This window comes from Myotis brandtii, unplaced genomic scaffold (assembly GCF_000412655.1).
Source record: "Myotis brandtii unplaced genomic scaffold, ASM41265v1 scaffold523, whole genome shotgun sequence".
NCBI lineage: Eukaryota > Metazoa > Chordata > Mammalia > Chiroptera > Vespertilionidae > Myotis > Myotis brandtii.
In genome coordinates this window covers 1,297,701-1,319,258 of record NW_005369902.1, presented here as the reverse complement: position 1 = coordinate 1,319,258, position 21,558 = coordinate 1,297,701, and the positions used below count along the sequence as shown (strand labels likewise).

General features: G+C 47.9%; 2 protein-coding genes across 2 annotated transcripts; both read left to right on the top strand.

Annotated features, from left to right (window-relative positions):
- The first annotated feature begins 7,642 nt into the window (after positions 1-7,642).
- Positions 7,643-9,508, top strand: LOC102257853 (C-C motif chemokine 8). Its single transcript, XM_005877615.2, has 3 exons — positions 7,643-7,778; positions 8,566-8,683; positions 9,078-9,508. Exons 1-3 carry the CDS (start codon positions 7,703-7,705, stop codon positions 9,181-9,183), a joined length of 300 nt encoding a protein of 99 aa, XP_005877677.1. The 5' UTR covers positions 7,643-7,702; the 3' UTR covers positions 9,184-9,508.
- A 9,931-nt stretch (positions 9,509-19,439) lies between these two features.
- On the top strand, positions 19,440-21,086 carry LOC102257542 (C-C motif chemokine 13). The gene is made up of 3 exons (XM_005877614.2): positions 19,440-19,642; positions 20,217-20,331; positions 20,738-21,086. Exons 1-3 carry the CDS (start codon positions 19,555-19,557, stop codon positions 20,940-20,942), a joined length of 408 nt encoding a protein of 135 aa, XP_005877676.1. The 5' UTR covers positions 19,440-19,554; the 3' UTR covers positions 20,943-21,086.
- Positions 21,087-21,558: the final 472 nt, after the last annotated feature.

Genomic DNA, 21,558 nt, shown 5'->3' with positions numbered 1-21,558 from the left:
AAATGGCCAACATGTCACAAAGCTGGGTCATCCCTGACCCGGTGCTGCTGGAGCACATCAGGAAAGAACCACACCACAGCTTCTCATAGCCCCAGATAAGGCCTCGCCATCTCTCCAGCAAGCCTCTTGGGTGGACACTCACATTGAAACCTGTGTGTCACCCTGGCCTTATGCATCCTCACATTTATAGGAGCAGCAGAGAGACCTCTCTGGTTAGGTCCCAGAGCTACTCAGCAGGCAAGTCGGGAGTATGCCTGCTTGACATGAATCCCTTCATCGCCTAACCCACCTGTCATCCTCAAAACAGACTTTCACAGTTCTTTCTATTTTTGCTTCCAGATGCACTTTTTCTATCAAGTCATGTTACTGGAGAATCAAAACATCCTGGGGTTATTCAGTGGGCCTTGCGTGTGAGCTGGGGAATCCATACAGACCTAATTCTGAAATCACGCTGGATTGTGTGTATCAGTTCTCTATGACGCAATCGATGGGACAGCCCCTTAAGCTGAAAAAAGCTCTCTTCCTGGAAGTTCCCTCCTCCTGCAGAGGAAATCCTGAGGGTGGAATGTGTTTCGAGTTCCTTAACTTTTGTATTGTTAAGAGATGACTGTGTTTTCAACAAATGGAATAGAAAAGAAGTAGGAGTTTTAATGACGCTCATAAATAAATAAGAAAAATAATTTCTAGGCTAGAGAGATTATCAGATAATTCACAAGATAAAAAGATTAAAACTGCAATGTTTTCTTATGAAAATACCAACCGGTAGATAAGAATTTACACAAACTGATGCTGAAATGTTTTGTTCCTACTTACTTTTTTTTCCTTTCTTTTTTTTTAAAAAAATATATTTTTCTTGATTTCAGAGAGGGAGGGAGAGGGAGAGATAGAAACATCAATGATGAGAGAGAATCATTAATCGGCTGCCTCCTGCACACCCCCTACTGGGGATCGAGCCTGCAACCCAGGCATGTGCCCTTGACTGGAGTCAAACCCGGGACCCTTCAGTCCCCAGGCTGATGCTCTATCTGCTGAGCTAAACTGCCTAGGGCTGTTTCTACTTACTTTTTAATTTGTAATACTTTCCTTCAATAAAGTTAAGTCAATTTTATGTGTGTTTCCATTCCACATAGCCACCACCCTGATCAACATCTGTGGAACTTTTCCAAACCCCAGCAATCTCCCTCCTGCCTCCTGCCAGTCAATCGCCCCTAAAGGGAACCTCTCACCTGAATTCTATCACGATATGTTAGTTTTGCCTGTTACAAGATCATATTTTTTTAACAAAGCATCGAACATTTCTTAAAAATAATGTGCTCGTTTTCTACTACTGTCGGAATAAAGTACCACAAAATTAGTGGCTTAAAGCCTTAAGCAACATAAATTAATTCCTTTTTCTGTCTCATCTCTCTTGTGATTAGAGTGGGCCCACCTGGATAACTCAGAATAACTGTACTCTGTTCTCAAGGTCTTACCTCGAGTCACGTCTGCAAAGATCCTTTTTCCATGTAAGGTAACAATCAGAGATTCCAGGGATTAGGGAGTGAACATTCGGGGGTTGCCCATGATCCTGCTTAACATAAATAATCAATGTTGTCCAAGGTGAACTTCCTAGAAAGCAATATGGTGATAGGTATTAAAGTACAACGTTTCATACATTGCGATGTATGAATTCCACAGCTGCAGAAATAAAGCTATACGTCAGGATTTTTAAACTGGCTTTTTCATCATAATGTTAATTTAAATTATTTTTAAAGTGAAAACATAAGTAATATGCATGCCCGCTATAGTGCAATGCTTTAATTCATGCTACCCAGCCAGCCAGGAACCCGGGATCACAGTAAATGCTCCAGCAGAGACGTCTATCCACATCCCAGTGAAACCACCCCCCTCCCAAAGCCCCAGGAGCAACAGAACAGCTCACTCCATCAAGACAAAGTCCTAGGTCCCAGAATACCACGGACTTGCCCTCACATTAAGTCGAACAACCCTGTCTACCCTCTTCCTCAAAGACCCTTATCCCCAAACACCATTCAGGAGTGTTTCCTAACATTCCAGCTGAGTCCATAGGGTTATAAAGGACAAGAACAGACATTACTAGATCGTTCACTGAGTCTCAGGAGGGCTTCTGTGCCCAGAAAATGTTAGGGGTGAGTGGGGAATGATGGTGCAAGGGCTTGATGGGTGAGCTACAGGTTCCCAAGCCCACATACAATCTGTGCTCCTCTTATGAAGACAGATCAAGGAATCCTCCTTGAGGGGAGAGACCAAGATGGCGGCATAGGTAAACACCGGAGACTGCTGCCGCAAACAACCACTTCAAAAATACAACTAAAAGACGGAACGGACATCACCCAGAACCACAGGAAGGCTGGCTGAGGAGAGACTCTTCAACTAGAAGGAAAAATAACAGCACACCGAGGCTCAGAGGAGGCGCAGTGTGGAAAAAACTCAGGTGCGGAGGTGCGCGCGCAAAGCGGGCTGGTGGCTGAGAGCGCGGTTGTCGTTTTCGGTCAGGGGGGAGTCTCAGACTCTGAGCTCCAGATACGGGCGAATCGCTGGGGACTCGGACCCAAACGGGAGAAGCGGGAGTGTCTGGCATCAGTTGGAAGGCAGCTTTCCCTCCGAGGTTTGCAGCGGTTCCGGGGGTTCTGAGAAGCAGAGCCTCTGGGAACAGGACTGAGGGCACCATAACGGCTCCCTCCGCCCGCCCTGTTGAGCCCGCCCCGCCCAAGCCCTGCGCAGAGCCATTTGCCGGATAGCCTCAGGCAAAGGCTAGATTAGCACCTCCCCAGAGGACAGAAGTTTTCCGCGGCAGACACAGCTGATTCACACAGCCAGTCGGCCTGGTGGTCAAATCCCTCTAGTATTAACTACAACAATCAAGGCTCAACTAGAACAAGACTGCGCACAAAGACCACTAGGGGGTGCACCAAGAAAGCATAAAAAATGCGGAGACAAAAAAACATGACAGAAATGGAGGATATAGAGCTAAAAATCGCAATTTTGAGGGCTTGCAAAAATGTGCTAGAAGCTGTCAATAAACTTGAGGAGAGAGTCACGAAAACTAATGAGACCCTCGATGCTATGATAAAGAACCAACTAGAAATTAAGCATACACGGACTGAAATAAAGAATATTATACAGACACCCAATAGCAGACCAGAGGAGCGCAAGAATCAAGCCAAAGATTTGAAATGCGAAGAAGCAAAAAACACCCAACCGGAAAAGCAAAATGAAAAAAGAATCCGAAAATACGAAGATAGTGTAAGGAGCCTCTGGGACAGCTTCAAGCGTACAAACATCAGAATAATTGGGGTGCCAGAAGATGAGAGACAGCAAGATATTGAAAACCTATTTGAAGAAATAATGGCAGAAAACTTCCCCCACCTGGTGAAAGAAATGGACTTACAGGTCCAAGAAGCGCAGAGAACCCCAAACAAAAGGAATCCAAAGAGGACCACACCAAGACACATCATAATTAAAATGCCAAGAGCAAAAGACAAAGAGAGAATCTTAAAAGCAGCAAGAGAAAGAGACTCAATTACCTACAAGGGAATACCCATACGACTGTCAGCTGATTTCTCAACAGAAACTTGGCAGGCCAGAAGGGAATGGCAAGAAATATTCAAAGTGCTGAATACCAAGAACCTACAACCAAGAATACTTTATCCAGCAAAGCTATCATTCAGAATTGAAGGTCAGATAAAGAGCTTCACAGATAAGGAAAAGCTAAAGGAGTTCATCACCACTAAACCAGTATTATACGAAATGCTGAAAGGTATCCTTTAAGAAGAGGAAGAAGAAAAAGGTAAAGATACAAATTGTGAACAACAAACATGCATCTATCAACAAGTGAATCTAAGAACCAAGTGAATAAATAATCTGATGTACAGAATGAACTGGTGATTATAATGAATCAGGGACATAGAAAGGGAATGGACTGACTATTCTTGGGGGGGAAAGGGAAATGGGAGATGCAGGAAGAGACTGGACAAAAGGGGGGGGGGGGGGGGGGGGGGGGGGGGGGGGGGGGGGGGGAACGGGGGGGGGGGGGGTTTGGGGGGGGGGGGAAGAGGAACAAATGTAACCTGAACAATAAAGATTTAATAAAAAAAAAAAAAAGAAATCCTCCTTGAAATATTTTACATTTCAGCTGGGACCACACTAGCTTATTCCTGAAACATGAACTTATAGACACAAAACATTGCAGATTCTGGGGCCTTCATTAGAATGAAGACCTTGTCCATACCAAGGACCCAATAGGGAGGCCCGATACATAATCAGGCATTCTGGTTTTAAATCTGTTCTTAATTTTTAAAGTGACTCTGGGCAAATCATTGTCCCACCCTGTGCCTCAGTTTACATATCTGTAAATGAGACATTTGAACTAGGCAAATGGCTCCCAAATTGGCCGTGGTTAAAAATCACCTGGATCACTTCAGAAATTTGAGGCATCATCTTCAAAAGTTCTGAGTCACTCTGTGGTTTAAGGCATATTTTATTAATAATTTCCCAGGGCACCCTAATATTACAGGCAAATCTGGGGACCCAAGCATTGGACAGTCTCTGGGGTTTCTGGGCACCTCCCTGTAGTCTTCTGCGGGGTTCTTATCTTCTAACTTGGAATTGCATATGGCTCTGGCTCTGCCATCCCCACTCACCGGTCCTGTCTTGTCACGGAGTAGCTGGAGTATGAATTCTAGGCACAGCTTCACCCTATGCTGTCTGCTGGTGTGCAACCTATGACAAATCATTTTGCTTCTATGATTCTTTCCCTCATTTGTAAAGGGAAACATGTAAATAAATTAATTGCAAATGTCTCTTACAACATATTCTATTAGTTCCTGGCTATTGAGGACACTTGGGACAGAGTTGTAAACAAAAAATCTAATATCCTGATTTCCAGAACTATTTCAACACATTCTTTGAGAACCTTGTAAGGATCCAGATGTGTTTACCCAGTGGGGTACCATTCCTGCCTTCTGTTCACAGACAGCTGTCTGACCTTGAGTTCCCCTTCCCAGCCACTGAACCATAGGTGAGTTGTCCAACCGACTTTAGAAGATGCTCAGTGGGAAGACGCCAAGGAGAAGAGACAGAGGAGAGGCACGGGGACCACTTCCTTAAACAGCACAGCCAGGCTTCTGGGCAGACCAGCTGCTGAATCAGCATAGCGTAAAGTTTCATTTTAATTTTTTATTGTGGGATTTCTCGAACTCAGTTTTTAAAAAAAAAGAGAGAGAGAGAGGGAGAGAGGGAAATTGCATAATCAAAGAGACTTGCCAACGGAGACCTCTGAGCTCCCGGTGGAACTAATACCCCTGGGTGGGTCAACACTGGGATCTGACCCAGGTCCCTCTGAGGCCCCACAACATTCCACTCCTGTGGTTCATGCCAGGATCCCAGGACCTCTATTCCCTTTTGTTTCTGGGACACCCTTTTTCCTTCTTCATGTACCACCCAGACATTCCCAGAGGTCTATTTTTGCCACATATCTTCACTTGGAAGCAATTTTAAGGAGAACTTTTACAAAACACCAAGAATCACATGCTGGGTCTCTTCCTAGCAATGTTCTACTAGACAGTACAGTCACATTATTTGACTATTGATTAACAGCTAGCTTATTGATCACCTACCACATGTACTTATTCTGCAAAGCAAGTTATCAGTGTCAGATAATTTAATATTTGCAATAAACTCCATTTTCACATTTGAAAAGTAAAGGAATAGGTAAGGAATTTGCAGTATAAAAAAGTGAAATAACTTGTGCCTTCTCCGACACAGATATTAATTTGTGTTTCTAGTAACCAAATTCAGACTTTCGATCTGTTCTGACTCTCCCAGGGCTGAGAGCTAAGAACCATTACCTGCCGTTCTTGACATCCTAGCTTCTCTGGTCTCTGATTAGATCCTTTGAAAACAATCATAGATGACTTAAATTGTAGAAGAGCTTAAATATGATTTAATCCAGAAATAGCAACTATGTTACATAGTAGTACCACCTTCTCTTACTGTACCCATGGCAGACATCACTAATCAATCACAGTATTTTATATTCACCATCAATTTGTGAAGCTAATACATGACTGAAAACTATTTGTCATCCCTGAACTTGTGAAAACCCCTAATTTTATAGATGAGGACAATCTCTGAGTCAAGATTTTCCCACTGTCACATTGGACAAGTCATTGGCTAGTTTTTGGCTAAATCAAGACTAGGTTCAAGTTACTTGACATTTAATTCCCTTTACTTTGACTACCCCTTATTGATCCCTAATGACTATGATTTTCCTATTTCTGTCACCTGCTCATATAGAAGGCTATCTGATATAAGAAACTGAATGTTTTAATCACCAGGAAAAAAATAGAGCAGTTAACATACACATGTAAAAACAAATGAAATATGAGCAAAATAAAGCTGTGTTTTTTCTTTTTATTTACTTTACATTGAAATATAACATATGCAGTATAGAAATTTCAAGTGTACAACTTCACAAATTTCACATATGTAGACAACTATTTAAGCACCACTCCCTTGATTAAGATATAGAACATTCCTGCCTCTCAAAAGCTCCCTTATGATGTCAATATCACAAAGGAAACCACTATCCCACATATTTTTTAAATATATTTGTATTGATTTCAGAGGGGAAGGGAGAGGGATAGAGATAGAAACATCAATGATGAGAGAGAATCATTGATCAGCTGCCTCCAGCACGCCCCACACTGGGGATAAAGCCTGCAACCTGGGCATGTGCCCTGACTGGGAATCGAACCATGACCTCCTGGTTCACAGGTCGATGCTCAACCACTGCACCACGCCAGCCAGGCCACACATTTTGGTTTATTACTTTTTAAACTATGGAATTGAATGGAGACATCTCATCAACTTTCTAATTGACATCTGTAGACCACTTCACCCAACAAAAATGAATGAAGGGATCTGGGAGGCCTTCCTCAAGCAGACTTGTTCCACCTGAACCTGCATAAAATATTGGGCTTCTTCATATGACTTTACTTGAAAAGAAACCTTAGTGTCTAAATAAAACATTTGGAAACCACCAGCCTAGAAGGACAGCATGTGCTGCCCAGTTCTTGGGCTCCACAATCTAAGTTTCTAGGTCATTAAGACTTGAAAATTCCCGATTCCACCATTCTGCCGAGTTCTATCAAGCGACCTGTGTGGCTTTCAGAGGAGCCTGACTAATTTAGGATGCAAGCACCTGAGTCTGATAGAGAATACAGGCAAAGCCTAGGGCCCCCTCCCAGGCCTTCTTGGCCCTGGGGAGGGTCAAACCCTTGATTCTCTTCACTCCACTGTGACCTGGGCTTCCCTTCTTCCTTTCTAACAGATCCCTTTCCATTTCAAAGAAATTGCAACCCTTCCTGATCTAATGAGATCACTACCTACACTCTGCTGGGCACAGCCACATACCCCACCACCTCTGCTCCACACAGTCTAAGCAAACAATGGAAACTCCACAGCTTCCTTCTCTGTGTCTGGAAATTGCCCCCAGGTCCTAGTGCCTACTCAGCACATTCAGGGTCTTACTTCATCCTTCCTGGATCATGACGCTGGCCATGCTCTCTGCCTCCTATAAAAGGCAGACAGAATGGCCAGAGCAGCCAGAGGAGCAGAGAGGTCGAGGCCAATCCTGAAACCTGCACCTTTCAGGCCGAAACTCACATTCACAGCCTCCACCATGAAGGTCTCCGCCACCCTGGTGTGCCTGCTGCTCACAGCAGCCGCCTTCAGCACCCAGGTGCTCGCCAACCCAGGTAAGGCCCTTCTCTGCCTAGGGCTTAAGGTTTTCATGACTGCAGGTACGAACCTCTCAGCATGAGTCGTCCCAGGCTTGTCGCAAAGCCTGAGAGGGAGAAAGTGAAGCCAAGAGGGGAAATGAGAAGAGCAGTCATGTCCCAGCTGGTCAGAGGCAGAGCCAGAATTTGGTGGCCGGTCCCTCTGACCTTTCCTGAGACCGGCTTTGGGACACTAAATGCAGCCACGACATCAGTGACTCTCTCACTGTTTGGGGATGTGGCACCGAAAAAAAGGACCATTTCTCGTTGTGGCTGTGAAGGGCATTTCGGGAAGTAGTGGAGAGGAAGAAACGCCTGTGGGAGGTTTCACGTTTTTATTGTGGGCGGTGGAGTTTCCAGAACAGTGGCTGCATCAAGCATCGAAGGCATCTCAGCATGTGACATGGGTCGGGTCTAGAGCTAACGGGACAAAAAGCTTGGATGCAAAGTCTTAGAACGTATCTTTCCAGTGTCAGAAATTTTGGATCAGTGGCCCCTTATAATAACAACACAGGATTCGCCTTGTTACTCAAGATTTCCCCCTTCCCCGTCATTCGCGAGGGGCCCCATAGTTCACTAGAGGAAACTGACTCACAGGTAGCATTTTATCTGAGGGATCTGGGCTAAGGCACTGAACTTGGGAGTGGTGGATCCTCTTTGGGTCTCCTGTATTTGCTTTGTCTTCCCCTACCTTCCCCTCCTTCCCTTCAAATGCATGATCACGACACATCCTCACTGTTCTCATTCTTCACAAAATGTTTTCCAGAGTCCGTTTCCATCCCCATCACCTGCTGCTACAGTGTGGTCGATAAGGAGATCCGCGTCCAGAGGCTGAAGAGCTACACAAGAGTCACCAACACCCAGTGTCTCCAGGAAGCTGTGATGTGAGTGAACCACGTCCTGACACCCTGAGTCGAAAGCTCTGAGGTCAGGACTCATGTCCACATGAGCCAGAGAAATGCACCATCTAATCAAATGGGCCTTTTACCCTAGAGAGAAACTGAGCCCACGAGAAGGGGCCTCCCCTCCCCCCAGGCTCCCCTTCTAGGAGCTTGGTCAGATCACCCACGTTTCTTCAGCCAGGAGCCTGCAGGGCTTCCCCAGGGACAGCAAGAGCAAGCTTCCTTTTCAGGCCTCTTCCTCCCGACCTCCCATTCTTCCATCCTCCCCGCTCCCCTGTCCCAATCCAGGCCCCTCACCAAGGGAGCAAGGCTGGGAGCCAATGGGTCGCACTCCTGGGCAAAATCCTCAAGGTGCTCCATCTAATTGTGCCCACAGCTTCAAGACCAAAAAGGACAAGGAGATCTGCGCGGACCCCAACGAGAAGTGGGTCCAGGATACCATGGGCCTCCTGGACAGCAGGGCCCAAGCTCTGAAGCCTTAACACGTCACACCTGGATGGAGAGACCGTCAGAGTCTGAGGAAACCCTTATTTATTTCCCCTCAACCTTCCCCAGGTGCAGCTGGCATTATTTTATTACCATGTACATAATGTAAAGCAAAGCATTTCTTAAATAATATTTAATTAAGTATAAGCTATTGATGGTTTGACTTTATCTGCTGTAAATCCTAATGAATGAAAAATGCCAAATCCGGTGACCTTTTCCTTTCCTGTGAGCCCAGCTAAGTTCACGGCCAGGTGTGATCATTCTCCCTCTCACGTGCCTTCAGTGTTGGGAATCCTCCCGTGGGTCGTCGGCGTGAAACACTTCTGGGCTTTTGTAAATGTAAGCTATGTAATGTTGTTGATGAAATTAATGTTATTAGGTAACTATGGAATTTTCAAATAAAATATATATATATAATGTTAAACTACTTGGTCTTATTTTTTACGGGATAACATTTAACTGGGAGGGAGAAAATGGCAGCAACGGGTGGCAATTTGGGGTACAGGGGCCATCCTCTAAGACAGTGGTTCTCAACCTGTGGGTCGCGACCCCTTTGGCAGTCGAACGACCCTTTCACAGGGGTCACCTAAGACCATCCTGCATATCAGATATTTACATTATGATTCATAGCAGTAGCAACATTACAGTCATGAAGTAGCAACAAAAATAATTTTGTGGTTGGGTCACAACATGAGGAACTGTATTTAAAGGGCCAGAAGGTTGAGAACCACTGCTCTAAGAAGTCTTTTGGACTCGACTGAGGGTCAGGGAGTACCTAGCAGGGCCAGATCAAGCTGTTTCAGCCCTCTGGCTCTAGCCTGTAACATGACATGCCCTTATCCCATAGGTCTTACTTCCCATCTTTTCTCGCCACACCTAACTTCACCAGCCTCTCTCTCTCTCTCTCTCCCTCTCTCTCTCCTCTCTCCTCTCTTTGTTGTTGTTGTTAATCCTCACCCGAGGATATTTTCCCATTGATTTTTAGGGAGAGTGGAAGAGACAGGGAAAGACATCGATTAGTTGTCTCCTGCATAAGTCCTGACCAGGGCCCGGGCCAGGGAGGAGCCTGCAACCAAGGTACATGTCCTTGACCAGAATCGAACCAGGGACCCTTTGGTCTGCAGGCCAATGCTCTCTCCACTGAGCCAAACCAGCCAGTCTCTCTCTCTTGATCTCTTGCAGCAGTCTTCAAACGTTTCTGTGTAATCCCAAGTTTTCACCATCTAATGAATTCTCTCCAACCCAGGGTAATATCCCAGAAGTGAACCCTAATCTATGAGGGAAGTAGATGTTTATTACCCAGAGGAGCACTCAAAGCTTTCCATTGAAGGGGGGGTCTTCAACAGGCCTGGTCTTGAGGGGCAGCATGCGGTGGGAAACAAAAAGGGATCTTCAGAGCTGGTACAGGAGAGGGAGGAGGGGAGCAAACCAGAGGAGGGAAATCCATCCAGCTGAGCTATGGAAAGACAGAGGACTTGGGAGTTTTACAAATAAAGGTTGGAGCCAGATCTCAAGGGCTCTTGAATTTCAAGTGGGAAGTCAAGGAGTTACCAGGAAACACAAAGGGTTTTGAAACGGGAGAGAAGGACAGTGTCACATTCGGAGGCATGCGCCAGGAAGAATAGCCTGGTATCTGAGTGCAGGAGAGAGTGCGAGGGGAAGGCCGGAGAGCAGGCCACTGCGGTGGTGCCGAGGAGATGGGGGTCTGAGGAAGGACGGTCCTGGGGTGAGGTTGGGAAGGATGGGCCAGAGTGATGTGCTAAATGTTGTAGAAGAAGGAGAATAATGGGCCCAGGACATAGACCCTTCTCTTATAATCTTGAAAAGCAACTATGTATTTAGAGGGTTGGCACCCCTGAGATCTCCATCATTGTACCCCAATCCCAAGAACTTGCAAGCCTCCATTTGAGGGCATGGGATCACCTTTCCTTAAAAGACACTTCAGAGCAAAATTCTCTGTACTTCATGAGCATAGCTGGCTCCTTCTCCAGACAGGAGGCCCCCCATGCTGAGGCACAAAGACCAGATCCCTCAGGAAGGGAGGGAGGATTGTCGTCCTGCTGCTCCAGCTCAGGGCCCATCATTGTCATCGTGTGGCGGTGCCACAGTGCTGGTCCCCCCTGGAAGCAGAGACCTAGCTTCTGATCCCACGGCTGACCCCGGCTCTCCGTGTCACTTAGGGCAAGTCAACTTCTCTCTCCAGTCTTAAGACACCCCATTCAAAAGTGGAACTAGCACTGTGTCCCAGGCAGGAAATGAGGGGATGGGGCAGATGACCTCACCAGCGCCCTCTAGCTCCAGGAGCCACACCTTTTGGAAGCTTGGCATTGTCTGTTGGCCAGGGTCGAGTGGGGAAGCAAAGTGCCTAGAATGCAAACCAGCAAGCCAGGTGGGAGCCCTCCCTATTGGCAAACACCTGTTAGTCAGATCTATCACCTGTCTGGAGATAAGCTTTCCAGTCAAGCCCAAGGTAAGCACCTCCAAACTCCAGGAGGAATAAGGCAGCTACATGGCAGCCAGGTGAGAGGTGTGCTTCCCTGACACAAAGGTTCCATCTCATCCTAACCTCTTTCTTCCACGGCCTCTAGCCAAGCTGGCTACGGAGATCTGGGCCCAGGGGTGCATGAAGTACCTGGATCACAAACCCCAAAGGCCAGAGGCATGAAGACTCACCCTGGACGCACCCCCAGGCCACAGTAGAAGATAATCCACTTGTTTCCCCTGAACATTGCCCAGCCGGCTGCACTCTGGGATTGTGCCATTATATTTCAAATCACAATGAACTCAATGACATTCAACAGAATGTCCCAAGGGATACGTCCTCTTACATTATTGATGTTTTATGTGCCTAACTTGAATATTTGTGTTTTGAAAATCCACGTCCTTACATAAACTGGTTCGTATCTGTACGCTGCAATTCCTTCCCTTGCCAACAGGGGGCAAAGAACTGGGGAGGTTACTTGAGCTGACTGGCATCTTCTTGGGCTCCCTTCTGATGTCACCCTCTGCTGAGGCTGACAGGGAGCTGCAGGCTGTCACCACTTCACTCCCTCAGTACGTGCTCGGTGTCTCCTCACTGCTTGCTCTCTGCCCCCAGGCTCCTCCTTGGGTGCCATCTCAGGTCAGGAGTTGGCTCAGCCTGCACCTCTACCGGAGGCTCAGAGTGTGGGAAGGAGAACTCGGTCACAGTAATGCTTCTAGAAGAATCGCAAGGGAAATGCAATCGGCTACACCATGAAAAACAGCCATCCACCCACCAAGATGATTAAAATGGGAAGATTGATAGAACCCAGTGTTGATGGGAATGTAGAACAAACGGAGCATTGTTGGTGAGAAGTTTAGAAAACACTTTAGCCGTCTCTGTTGAAATTAAACATAGGCATATTCTATGACTCAGAAGTTCCACTTGTAAGTAAATATTTGAGACAACTGAACCCATACAGACAAAAAGGGGAATGAGCAAGAATGTTTATGAATCTGTTCATAATAGCCCCAAACTGGAAGTATTCCCAATGTCTATCAATGGGAGAGTAGATACAAACTGTGGTGTGTTTATACAGTGGAATGTTACTTAGCAATGAAAAGAACAAAGCATTAATTAAGCATAAGACTTCAGACCCAAAAAATGCATTCTACATAATTCCATTTATATGAATTTCAAGAATAGGCAACCAATTTTATTTTTTAAACATTTTAAAAAAATATTTTTTATTGATTTCAGAGAGGAAGGGAGAGGGAGAGAGAGATAAAAACATCAAAGATGAGAGAGAATCATTGATCAGCTGCCTCCAGCACGCCCCACACTGGGGATCGAGCCTGCAACCAGGCATGTGCCCTGACCGGGAATTGAACCGTGACCTCCTGGTTCACAGGTCGATGCAGGCAATCGATTTTGACTGAAGTTACCTCTAGGAAATGAAGCATCGACTTGAAAAAGATACAAAAGAACCTTCAGGGATGTTGGAAATATCAGTCTTGATATGAGTGGTGGTTACATGTTATATACATAGATTAAAAAGTAATCAAGCTATACCTACAAGATTTGTGAATTGTATTACATGTGAAATATACAAAAATATTCAAATACGTTTGTAAATATGTTTTAATAGCCTGAAACTGTTCATACCATTGACCCAGCAAACCAATTGCCATGTCTCTAAAAGTTCCGTGTTTATCAACAGTGATGCTGATAAAGACATGACAGCATGACTTGGAATCCCAGTGGAATAGACTGAACGCCCAATAGCAAGGTATGGTCTAAATCAGCAGTCACCAACCGGTGGTCTGCAGACCACTGGTGGTCCGTGAGGTCCGAAAGGTTGGCGACCGCTGGTCTAGATAACTTATTCAGCCATTAAGGACTTAAGCTATTGAAGGATATACAAGGATTTTGACAAGGTTTTGACATAACATTAACAAACAAACCTGAGACTAACTCGGGGCTAGTAAAATTCTTGAAATTTTCACATGGAAAGAATAAAGACCAACAATATTTTCTCTGTGGTTATGTCTTAATGCTGAGTGTGCAAATGGCTGTATAATATTTTTATTCTTTTTAACAAATGCTTTCCAAGTATTCTAAGTCAGCATATATATTTTAAAAAAAACACACATGTAAAAGTGTTCCTACAAGATTGCTGCTGCTACTGAAAAACTTCCCTCCACCCACCCACCCCTTTTTTTTCTCTCATAGCTCCAGCATGAGCCGAATACAAGATTGTTCCTATTTAGTCATGGGAAGGGGCAGTCCCAGGCATGCATCCTGGGATTTTCCAGGAAAAAAGAAAGCAGCCAAAGTTAAAAACTGTAGGCACCTTAATGGGCAACAGAACAAATGGTAAGAGGCCACGATCCCAGGGGGCAGGGAGATTGCACACTTCGGTTTGCCTGGGACAATCCTGCTTCTCCCTGTCTGGTTTGGAAGATAAATTATATAATAATTCTCCCCCCAACCCCCCCCCCCGAGTCTTCTTAGACCCCTCAATCATCAGTAAGTATTCACGTTTGACTGCATGCCGGTCCAGAGAATACCCAGAAAGATGACTCCATGGCCTAGCATGGAAGTAGTAGGGCTTGCCTGGCAGGCCATCAATCACCCATTTCAGAGCAAGATTTGGTCCCCCTGTGAAAATTCGTAGGGGCTGGGAAGCCTTATCATGACATGATTTAAAGCAAGGCTCAAATGATTCCTGTTTGGGCCCGTTGGAAAGGACAGTGTTGCAGGCAGATGTGAAGGGGAAAGGAAGATCTTGCAGTGTTTACAGGGTGGTGGCTGGACTTCCCCTTCAGTGTCGCAATGCAATGTTCTCTCCCCTGCAGGCCTGCCTTTCTCTGGAGAGACCCAGTCTCGGGGACAGAGAACTCCAGTTAATGCTGACTCCCTCCCCTTTTCATTAGCCACCCCCGAAGTCGGGTATCTGTTCCGTGGAAAGATTGCCCTATGTCAATATACCTCCGAGCCTCAAACAATGAAAATGAGTTGGGCAGGGAGACGCATAAGCACAGGGGGCCCCCGCTCTGCTTCCCGGAGCATTTTTAGTTTTAACCTGACATATAACAGAGCTTCCCAATAAGTTATCCCTTGAGCATAGACTTTAGTAAACAAACCTCTGGAAACCGCCACGTTGGCATAGTGGAGCCAGCCCTATGGCGTGACGACATGAGATGGCAAAGCACTACAATTGCCCAGGACACCGGAGTCAGATGGCTGGACGCTTGGATGCTAAGACTCTACAGCAACACAATGGTTCTGAAATCACGGAATTCTTCGGTCTAGGAGACGTCTGTTGCTCCCTCACTGACGGGTGGGCAGGGTGAATTTTTAGGTCTCCAGAGAATACCATCCACGTAAGGCCATTACCAGAGAGTCCCAGCATTTCCTTCCCCAAAGCAGAGTCACCCTGGTTACATGGCAGCAGGCTGCTCTGGGCAAGGCTTGGGGGAATGTTTCTAGTATAAACCCACGGATTTCCAGGCTTAGCAAAAATATTGCGAGGGACCTATTTGTTACAAAATGACTCATTCCTTATCTGAAATTCAGATTTAACTGGGTGTCCTGTATTCCACCTGGCGACTTGGCATGGCAAGGCCCTTCCTGAAAGGGACCCAGCCCCCCTCCACCCAGGAACTTCAGGGCTAGGAACTGGCTTAGATCTGATCATGGGGCAAGAAGCCATGAATCTGTTCTACATGAAAGCTAGGATTTCCTGCCTCAAGTCAAGCAGTACCTTAGTAAGTAGCCCATCTGTATCTAGTCTAGGGATCCCCTAATCACGGCCACAGATTCCGTGGGTCAGAACTTTCTGACTAGCAGTCCAGCCCGGGGCTTCCTGGGGTGACTGTGGCCACCTTGCACCTCTGTTTAACCAGCATCACCGCCTGGCCTGTGCCCGCCCGGCCAAGGTCCCATTCCTCCCCCCGAGATCCAAACCCCGCTCCACGGCAGCAGCCCTTCTCCCAGCGCGGTCCTCAGACCAGCAGCAGCAGCTGCACCTGGGACTGGTTAGAAATGGGAATCACTGCCACTACGCCAAAGCTTTCCAGGCATCATCTGATTTGACTCCCACAACACACAATGAGGCAATAATTAGCGATCAGTTCCTCTTAGAAGCTAGTGAGTTAATTTGCTTCAGATTGCATAACTAGGAAGTGGCAGACCCAGGACTTGAACCCATGTCTGTGGGAGTGGATTCTGAGCAGTGAATGACATACAAGGTTCAATGGGCCAAATTCATGGACATGGGCCTACTTGCCCAGAATTCAGAATTGCATGTGTTGGCACCAACCTGGCAGTGATGTGAATGCTCAGCGAGGTTGGCTAATTGGAGTCTAGACTTAAACAGAAGCCTGTAGTCAGTGAGGTTGAAATTCTAGAACTTCCCTGGGAGGTTAGGAAGGCGTCTGTCTACACAGCTCAGGGAGGTGGATCTGTTGAAACTGATCTGTTCTGTGCAAAGGGCTCTACCATCCCCTAACTGCACTCCGGGGAAGGCCAGGGGACACGTCCATTATGGGGGCGCTGTGAGATATTTGGAGGTCGTGAGAAGTGGCCAACACCCTTAAGAGCCCTCCGGTGGCTTTTCACTGTGTCTGAGAGATGGCCATGCGACAGCTGTCATTCCATGCTCCTCAAACTCCAATGCACATGAGAACCACCTGGAGGGCTTGTTAACCGTCTGCCTTACTAATACAGGTGATGCTTTAAGTAGTAAGGCTGTCAACAGCTGTCATTTTTGTGCTCCTAAAATATACGAGCAACCCACTCCCAGAACCCCATTTGGAAGGACCCCTCTGGCACTCAAACCTATGTCGGTCAGGGTTCCAGAAAGAAACAGATGATGCTTACATTGGAATAATTTGAGGAAGATTTAATAAAAATGCTGTTTCCCAAGAGGTGGGCTGGGTGTGGAGAAACCACAGGGGTGCTAATAACAGGGCGATGACCACCCCTAGAGCTGGAGAGAAAAGGGCAGGGCATGGCTCCCCAAAGTTGGAGCCAGTCATGGAGGGGGTCATGGCAAGGGAAATGAAAAGCCTCAGTTGAGAGCTGGCTGCACCCAGGCTGAGGCACCGGGGAGATAGCAGAGAAATAAGTACCCCACCTTAACTCTTCTCCCTCCCCAATGCCCGAGGGGCTCCCCAGTGTCCGGACCCAACCTGAAGCCAAAGGACCTGCAGTCCCATTCCTGTCATCCACCCGGGTGAGTTTCCCCAGCCACAGAAGAGGGTGGAAAAGAATGGGATGTGTATCTAGAGACTCTAGAGGGACAAGCTTGCAATCTTCTTGTTGGTTTTGGGGGGGGTTTTTAATATTTTTTTTGTGCCTGCCGGCACGGCCATGAGTGAACCTGAGAGGAGGTGGTGAAGGATTTAGAAAAGACAGACAAGAGAATAAAGCTGGGGCTCAGAAGGACGCTCCTCTCTAGATGGAGAGACAGTGCCCCAGCCTGCAAGCCGAGTCCTTATTTTATAGCCAGATTCCACGAGGCAAAGTAAGGGCGTGGTCAAGATGTTTACAACGTTCTTGTGGGTTTCCAATCTACTCAAGTACATGCACTTGAACAAGCTTTGTTTACTTGCTGCACCTCCTGCAGCCCATGTCACTCAGCCACGTGGGACCACAGCTTTGGGCCATAAGGACAAGCTTACAACTACAGTGGGGCCTTGACTTACGAGTTTAATTTGTTCCATGACGGAGCTCGTTAAGGAGCTGGTTAACTCAAATTACTCTGTCAACTCAAAGCAAAAAATCGGCCGAGAGACGGCTCATATCTCAGAAAAACTCGTTAGTTGGGACACCCGTAAGTCAAGGCCCCACTGTGTAGCCTTACAACTATAGTGCTGGGACTTGCACGTGGCTTTGCCACGAGAGGGTTGTGCCCTCTCATTAGTCCCAGGCTTGAACCTGTCCAAACGCTGTAGCCGCTCTCCACAGTTTTTATTGACTTTTAGAGAGAAAGGGAGAAGGATAGAGAGAAACATCATCAATTGGCTGCCTCCTGTCCTACATGCGCCCCACCAGGGATGGAGCCTGCAACCTGGGCATGTACCCAGACCAGGAATTGAACTGTGACCTCCTGGTTCATGGGTTAATGCTTAACCACCAAACCACACCGGCCCAGCTCTTGTTGGTTCTTGACAAGTTTTCGCGTCAAAGTTGTGTAAGACTCATAAAAGGAGTTGAAGAGTGTACACTGTTTTTTATATATTCTCTGGAAGAAGTTGTGTAAGATTGAAATGACTGTGCTTGGAGTGGTTTGGAGGAACGAGTTGTTAAAGCCCTTGGGGCCCGCGGGTATGTTGCGGGGAGATTTTCACTTACTGATCACATTTCTTTAATAGTTTTAGAATTACTTCTTTCCAGCTTTTTCTTGCCGTCTGATAAGTTATGTTTTGGGGGGAGTTCATCCATTTCTCCTGAATTAAATTTACTGGCATAGGTTCTTATCTTCTTGGTGTCTGCAGGCTCCGTGGTGATGTCCTGCTGTTGGCTATTTATGCCTTTTTTCCTTTCTTTCTTTTTTTTTCTTGTTTTGTTTTGTTAATCCTCTCCCAAGGATATTTTCCCATTGATTTTTTTAGAGAGAGTGGGAGGGGGGAGAGACAGAGAAAAACATTGATGAGAAAAAGACACATCAATTGATTGCCTCCTGCGCTCACCCTGACCAGCCTACAACCCTTGACTGGAATCCAACCCAGGACCTTTCAGCCCACAGCTGACACTCTACCCACCTAGCCAAACCAGCTAGGGCCCTTTTCCCCTTCTTCGTGGTCAGTCTCAGGAGGGCTTTAGCTTCATTATAGGCTTGTCAGAAAACCAGCTTTGCGTCACATCAGCGCTTCCTATCGCACTAATCTTGACTCTTTGTGTTTCTGTCTTTTCCTCTCACTGGGCTTGTTTTGTTGGAGTGGAAAGACTCGCAAGAATGGACAGCAGAGGGGAGAGGATCCCAGGCAGGCACAAACAGTGAGCAAAATCCGGGAGCCAGGAGTGAGCATGGCCAACGGGAACCTCGGGCCAAGGCCTGGCCAGGCTCCTATGGGCGCCAGCGCTGTCCGGGCCCCGCCCCCACTGCAGCCCTGCCCCCACCTCCCAGCAAGTTGCACACCCCTCCCACCAGCAGCTCCAGAAACTCAAAGGACATCCCTGACCACAGGGGCCTGGACGCAGCGGTGATTGTCAAATCCTAGCCGTCTGGGCCCGAGGTGCAGAAGGGCACCCGTCGTGGTGTGAGGAGGCCCTGTCACCAGAACTTGGCTTTGATTTGTCTCAAGTGCGGGACTCCCACAATAAACCCGGCTCGGGGAAAGGGCCTCGCAGCTCCGTGAGCGCTGGCAGCCGCCCCGGGGGTCTGTGTGCACAGGCTCATTTTCTCTGCCAGGCACCACTCACTTCCCATGGGAGGCGATGTCATCCCTGCGGCCACTCAGCGGTCCCCCCAGTGGGCACGGTGACAGTGGCACGGAGACTGAACGCGTGAGGATGCGTGAAGCCCGCATGCCGAGCTCTTCCCCACGGGAGTGTTTTGCCTTTTGCTCTAAGCAAGGCCATGGGGTACCTGGACCATGTCCTGCATGAAGGAGGGAAGGAAGCCGTGCCCGCGCTGCTGCGGCCCACAGCTTCCCTCTTGCATTTCCTGGGAAACGGTTGGCAGCACAGCCACTGGCTCAGCAGATGTTGACACGACCATGCCCCTGCCCGGGCCAACATCCCTCTGGGAGTGCCCACCCTCTCTGTTTCCTATAAAAGGCAGGAAGAGCGGCTGGAGGAGAAGAGGGGAGGAGAAGAGGCCAAGATAAGAGGCCAAGATAAGCCCAGGCGCCAACAACTCTCAGGTGGAAGCTCTTATCCGCACGCAGCCTCCAGCATGAAGGTCTCCGCAGGGCTGCTGTGCCTGCAGCTCGCCGTGGCCGTGGCCGTGGCCGTCCTCAGCGCCGAGGTGGTGGCTCAGCCAGGTAAGCCCCCTCTCTCCTTCTCTCTGTCCTCTCTCCTTTTGGGAGGTCCTAAGCCAACATGCCCCACCTCCCAGCCGATCAGAGCAGCAGGGGTCCTGGGAGCTTCACGTTAACATGCAGTTCTAGAAACAGAAAGCAGAGCCCAGGGGGGACAAGAGGAGCCCTACTCCCACCAGCTCCCAGGCATGGCCACGCCAGGATGAAAGCCACGCTGCCCACTCCAAATCCAGGGCCTTTTCTCGGGCCCCAGCGGATCTCCCCAAACTCTGCAGACTGGGGGTCATAGCCAGGATGGGTCACTCTGGCCTCAAAGTCAGCCGTGACCTGTCCCCACCATGCAGCTGGGAAAACCGACTGCAAATCTTAAGCCCACCTCAGGGCCGAGGGCGAAAGGGCAGGACCTGGGATGGGAGAGACCAGGTCTGCCTCCCTGCTCTCCTCCTGGAGGGTGGGGGTGGGGCGGGGGTGAGACCACCTGGCCTCCCTGCTCTCCTCCCCCAGACACTTCCTGCCACAGCCAGGCTGAGTAAACCTCGCACCTCCTGAAGGGCTTCTCCTTGTGGCTTTATTCCAGGTGCGCTCCTTACCGCGTCCACCTGCTGCTTCACAGTGACCAACAAGAAGATCCCTTTGCAGAAGCTCAGGAGCTACCGAGTCACCAGCAGCCACTGTGCCCAGAAAGCTGTCATGTGGGTAGAAAACCCTGCTCATCTCCACACCCGCCTCAGCCTGCCCTTCCCTCCCCAAAATCCCCCATCCCCCACCCCCATCCCCAAAGCCCCCAATCCAAAGCTCTGCCCCAGAACACAGACATCAGACTAATTCAGGACCTTGTACTCAGGGGATAAAATCTACCCAGACTGTGTCATCCAGATCCTCCTGTTATTCATCACAAAAGGCCCCGAGAGACCCAGTGAGGTGCCACAGCCAGCTCCCTGAGGGGCGCGGCTCACACCCTGGCGGAGGCTCTGGTGGCCAGGCCAGCCTCCCCCAGGGGGGCACAAACAGCGACTGGGTCCAGAGGCCCCTTCCTGCCACACCCTTCCCTCCTCCCAAGTGCTCCCTCTAACTGTGCGGGCGCTTCTCTATCCACAGCTTCAAAACCAAGCTGGCCAAGCACATCTGTGCCGACCCAAAGGAGAAGTGGGTCCAGGACCATATGAAGCACCTGGACCGAAAGTCTCACAGCTGGAGGATGAGGACTCCCCCGGCCCCGCAGACACCACGCCAGAGTGTGGAACGTGAACATGTCTTCTCCTCCAGCCCCCCCTGCACTCATGACACCGTCACTTTCCAATAGGGAGGCAGAGCTGTTTTGTCTTAAGTAATGTTTAATATTATTTGCATTCTTGCTGGGTTGGGGTCTATTTTGTATATTGGCCACCTTTTTGTGTGTGTGTTTTATTTTTTAATTGGATTCATTGGGGTGACAACGGTTAATAAAATTATATGTACAGTTCTATAAGCCATCATCTGTATATTGTATTGTGTGTTCACCACCCCAAGTCAAGTCTCCTTCCATGTCATGTATAACATAGGATAATAATAGGACCTCTCTAAGTGTAAGGAATAAATTATATATTTCAAGCTGTGCACTTAACTCATACCTGGTTCTTAGTAAGTGACAAGTAAATTTTATTTTCATCTTTGATGATGAAGAAAGATTTTCCTGGTTTTTGATATTAGAACTGACATTTGAACATAGGGTAACAAAAAGTAGGAAATAGGGAAACAAGATAAATAGCCTTCTGTGCATTTCTATTTTCCCTCTGTACCCTGCACTGATTTTACAGAAACAAATACTAACAGGGAATACCTCTCTCCCTCTCCCCCCAAAGGAGAAGTGGGTCCAGGACCATATGAAGCACCTGGACCAAAAGTCTCACAGCTGGAGGATGAGGACTTCCCCGGCCACA

Excerpts from the sequence above, each read along its gene's own strand:
- LOC102257853 (XM_005877615.2), top strand. The coding sequence starts at position 7,703 with ATGAAGGTCTCCGCCACCCTGGTGTGCCTGCTGCTCACAGCAGCCGCC. Across the intron at positions 7,779-8,565 it reads CCAGGTGCTCGCCAACCCAG|AGTCCGTTTCCATCCCCATC; the intron begins GTAAGGCCCTTC and ends AATGTTTTCCAG. Across the intron at positions 8,684-9,077 it reads TGTCTCCAGGAAGCTGTGAT|CTTCAAGACCAAAAAGGACA; the intron begins GTGAGTGAACCA and ends TTGTGCCCACAG.
- LOC102257542 (XM_005877614.2), top strand. The coding sequence starts at position 19,555 with ATGAAGGTCTCCGCAGGGCTGCTGTGCCTGCAGCTCGCCGTGGCCGTG. Across the intron at positions 19,643-20,216 it reads CGAGGTGGTGGCTCAGCCAG|GTGCGCTCCTTACCGCGTCC; the intron begins GTAAGCCCCCTC and ends GCTTTATTCCAG. Across the intron at positions 20,332-20,737 it reads TGTGCCCAGAAAGCTGTCAT|CTTCAAAACCAAGCTGGCCA; the intron begins GTGGGTAGAAAA and ends CTCTATCCACAG.